The following is a 4,486-nucleotide window of genomic DNA, read 5'->3' on the forward strand; positions in this document are numbered from 1 at the left end:
CAGGGAAATCTCTTGACGCGTTTTTAATTTGTCCTTCCCGCACCTGCTTGGTCCTTTAATGCCCAAACAGTTTGAGGGTGGGTCTAGTCCTCACCGCACTCGGTGGCGTGAGGGGAACTACATTACCTAGAAGACTGTGCGCGGATCGGCTTGTTCTCCGCACCAATGAAGGCCCCAAACAGAGGTTCTTCCGGGATTGTGAAATAGGAGGGGACGGAACTTCCGGTATCTTTCTGTTGGCGGCGGTTTGGGGTCTTTGCTGCGTTTGCAGGACCTAGAGCTCTAGATCGCTAGGTGCAGCCCAGGTAACGGAAACTGGGAAAAGCTCGAGAGGACGCCGTCCACACTTCGCAGGAGTGAGCGGGATGCGGAACCTGCTTCCGGAATATTCGGGCCACGTTACCACCATTATCCCGCCGCGCTCAACGGGTCCTACGGCAACCAGCGCGCTACAAGACCCGACCCAGGTGACTGTTGGGGCCCCCCAGATCCTGACCCGAATCCTCAAGCCTCCAGTGAGGGTCACCTGTTCAGGCCTCTGTCTCCAGAACTTTAGGTGTGCGTCTGTGGTGGCCCTATTTCTGACAGGCCATGTGGAGAGTGTTAAAGGCTGGGGGCTTGGCACGTGCAAATCCTTGGAGAGTCACAAGAGCCGGGAACATTCCGGAAACCTGGGGTTGGAGTCCCTTCTGCAGAGACGTGGCATTATGGAGGAGTCATATGAGGCCTTCTGGGCCAACAGTCGGCATTCTGGAAGTCATACAGGGTTGTGAATAAATCAGGAAGACACACTGAGTTGGTTTTAAAATATTTCAGAGGCTGCTCAGGGGAGAACAGACTGGGAAGGGGGAGCTGAGGGTGGAGGCAGGGAGACCTGGGAGAACCTAGTGCATTCCACTCCAGAGAGTAAGTTGGTTTCTGGACCAGAGTGGTGCCTATGGAACTTATTGACCTAAAACAAATAGCCTCCCGGCTATTTCTTCTGCAAAGATGAGTTTTTCTCGGGATCATCAGGGAATTGCAATTGAGATGTGCGGCCATGATGAACTAACACTTTTATAGAGATTAAAGAGGGAAGTTAGAAGGGCTATAGTCACCAAAGAGTCCATGGCTTTTCATTGCCTGAGTCCTTTCCAGGAGAGAAGAGAGTCGTCTTCTTCCTTTTGGATACTGTTATTGTCTCAGGTCAGTGAGGGCTCCCCCTCTAACTGAGGTTTCTGTTTATTTAATTTTTTACAAAGGAATACAAATAATAAGATTCATAATTCATAATAAATCTGCAAGATAATTGGCAATGAATGTTGTTCTAAGCAAAAGAACAGAGTAAAGGACAATAAAGTTTTTCTTTTGGCTGAGCATCTGCAAGACATGTCAGGGAGAGATTAAAATTGGATTTTGGAGGGAGTTCCCTGGTGGTCCAGTGGTTAGCACTTGGTGCTTTCACTGCTGTGGCCCTGGGTTCAACCCCTGGTGGGGGAACTAAGTAAGATCCTGCAAGTCGTGTGGGGCAGCCAAAAAAAAAAAAAAAAAGGAAGGAGTTAACAGTCGGGGCCAATTGGTGACACAGGGGATGCTGGAGTCCCTAATCTGGAAATGGGGGAGGAGGTCGCTGGCTCAGCAATGTCCATGTGGTGACAGCCTAAGTCCTGGACTCTGGCCATGTCTGGACTCAAATTTAGGAGGGAAAGTCTTGTCACTTTTCTGTGCAAGGGGACCTCAGATGAAAGTAGAGAGACCTGGGGCTGGAGGGTAGGGCAAACTGGGTGGGACTTTCTGAGGCTGCCTGAAGATGGGAGGGTCCTGTGGTTCCAGGGATTTCTGGGGAAGCAAGGGTATAAGGAGTAAGGAGCCTTGCCTGAGATGGAGATAGAGAAGGAGTTGTGAGGTTGTATAGATTCACTGTTCTGAACACTCAGCCGACTGCCCACTCCTTGTGGAGTCAGAAAAAGGTCAGCCATACTGGTGGAGCTGCCCAGGCCCAGTCAAGGGCACACGTGCCTCAGCTCTCCCAGGAAACTACAAGGTTAAAAATGTATAGATTTTGCAAGTTAATCTTGTGTAAGCAAGTAATAACTGCTTAAAATGAGAATATATATCTGTGTTATAATAATATATATATATGTTTAGGTTTTGTCTTGAGTTCTTTACATAGAGCTCTGAACCCCTTAGAATTGCCTGGGAATTAGGACTGTTTTTTTGTTACTCACAACTAGCCCCTTTTATCACGTGGAAGTTTATTATAATGAAGTGACATAGGGTGGATTCTCCAGATACCCTCAGGATGGGACTCCTCTCTAGGAAAAACAAGTGATTAGAAGTTTCAACTTCCAGACCTACCCGGCAACTCCTAAGGATCGGAGGGGAGCTGGAGATTAGGTATAAAAACTGCTGAACAATGAAGTTCAAGGTTCCTTCAGATTGGTGAACACATTGAAATGGTGGAAGTGCTGGGAGGTTGGCATGTACTGAAAGGGCCTGGAAACCCCCTGATGCCCTCTATCCCCCTACCCTGACGTAGACGTCACTTCCATTTGACTGTTCCTAAATTGTATACATTACAGTAAACCAGAAAAAGTAAGAAAAGTGTTTTCCTAACTTCATGGGTCATTTCAGCAAATTATCAAAACCGAGAAGGGGTTCATGGGAAACCCTGAATTTGTAGCCAAGTGGGACAGAAGTCCTGGTAGCCTGGGGACCAGGGGTCGGAACTGGCTTCTCAAAAGAGGGCAGTTTATGGGTCTGATGCCTTAAACCTGTGGATTCTGTCACTAAGTTCAGGTAGTGTAAAAATAGGAATGAATTGTAGGGCACCATGGTGGTGTCATAAAATTAGATAATTGGTGGCTGAAAAAAGATACTTTGTCTCAGAAAGCCTCGAAAGACATGTAAGAAAAACCTAATTTTCAAAAACATTTATAGAAATCCTAATCCTGTGTTCTGTAATAGCTGAATCTTAGCATGGGAGAGGTAATAATGCATTTGGTATGTACACATTATGAGTTAGACATCCTAAGTGTTGCCGTTTACATGAAGACACCGAGACTCAAAAGGGTGAGTGTTTTTTTTAGCCACACCCCACAGCATGTGGGATCTTAGTGCCCCAACCAGGGATGGGACCCGGGCTCCCTGCAGTGGAAGATTGAAGTCTTAACCACTGGACCAGGGAAGTCCCAAGGATGTTGAGTCTTTGTCTAAGGCTATCGAGTTGTCAAGCTATAGCTCTGAAGAGTGAGGATCTGAAGTCAGAGGTCAGCCTCAGATGACTCATGTCCAGGAAAAGGAAGGGAAGAAAGAGCTCAGCCTTTACATCCTCACCATAATCACCTTTACCTCAGATCCTCCCTCTCTTCACAGGTTCCCATGGTAGCAGCAGCATTTATGGTCCCTGGACAGGTAAGTGGAAGAAGCCCCAGTACCTACCCAGACGTCATCCCTACCCCTGGTCCTGACACACAGATAGAGGAGACAGTGTTGTCCTGGGATTGTGGGCCCTTAGGTCTGGGCCCTGGCATCATCTCAGGCACAGGACCATTAATCAAAGCCAGCAGTTGTACAGAGGTGTTCCCATGTGTCCAGTGGAGAAGGTCAAGTGGTGACATGTCCTTGGGCACAGCCTGGAGATGAGACTGAGAGGGGAGTGTTCAGGGAACTGCAGGACCCATGACTTGGGCTGATAAAGACTGAAGTCATAAGTCATTCCTGGGATGACAGCCTGAGGAGCTGGGCCTCTCCTGAAGGGGCAGGTCCATGCCATGTTGGCCGCAGAGGAGGGAAGTGACCTGACGCTGGGTCTGAAGAGGCTACTCTGCCTGCCGGGAGGAGGAAGATGGTGGGGGGTGGTGAGGGTGGAGCCAGGGGCCCAGTGGAAGGCACAGTCCTGGTGAATGTCGATTGTAACTGGATCCTGGCAACGGCTCTGTAGCAGGAGAGGTGAGTTTCTCAATCTCCTTTGTGGTACAGGTGATTTTCTGCTGTACAGGATGAGAGAGAGTAGTCTGACATGACCCCAGGATGTTTGCCTCTAGGTGACGGTAGGGACGCCATGTCTGAGATGGGAAGTCAGCAGTAGGAGTAATGGAGAGAAGGACTGTCCAGAGTTCCGTGTCCCCATGCTGAGTTTGAGATATTGCCGGGGTGTCTCAAAGGAGGTGTCAACTGGACCACTGGAAACACACCTGGAGTTCAGGGGAGGTGGGGTTCAGGATTGAAGATACCCCTTAGCAGGTGGATGGCATGTGGTCCAGGTCAGATTCCAGGCCCTCAGGTCATGTGTGGGTGCCATGAAAGTTGTAGGGTGGGGAGGGGGTTCTCCGTGGACTGGCTCACCTCCCTGGGAACGGGGACAGGGGTGGCTGTCATCACTAAGATGGATGAGGCAGTGCAGTGACCATGAGTGTGTGGGGGGTGCAAGTGGCTTCAGGGGAAGTCCTGGTCGTGGCACAGGATTCGAAGGGGTGGATAAGGTATGGATTCAGAAGCAAAGCAG

The 4,486-nt window shown here is 49.4% G+C and overlaps 1 protein-coding gene across 1 annotated transcript in view; it reads left to right on the forward strand.

The window, feature by feature from the left end:
- The first annotated feature begins 365 nt into the window (after nucleotides 1-365).
- LOC103072677 (zinc finger protein OZF-like) overlaps nucleotides 366-4,486 on the forward strand; it is a 7,946-nt gene continuing 3,825 nt past the window's right edge. The window contains exons 1-2 of the mRNA XM_007457508.1: nucleotides 366-515; nucleotides 3,355-3,393. Of these exons, the coding sequence (XP_007457570.1) occupies nucleotides 366-515; nucleotides 3,355-3,393 (189 nt within the window). The remainder of the gene's footprint in view (nucleotides 516-3,354; nucleotides 3,394-4,486) is intronic.

The sequence above is a fragment of the Lipotes vexillifer genome, unplaced genomic scaffold (assembly GCF_000442215.2).
Source record: "Lipotes vexillifer unplaced genomic scaffold, Lipotes_vexillifer_v1.1 scaffold995, whole genome shotgun sequence".
NCBI lineage: Eukaryota > Metazoa > Chordata > Mammalia > Artiodactyla > Lipotidae > Lipotes > Lipotes vexillifer.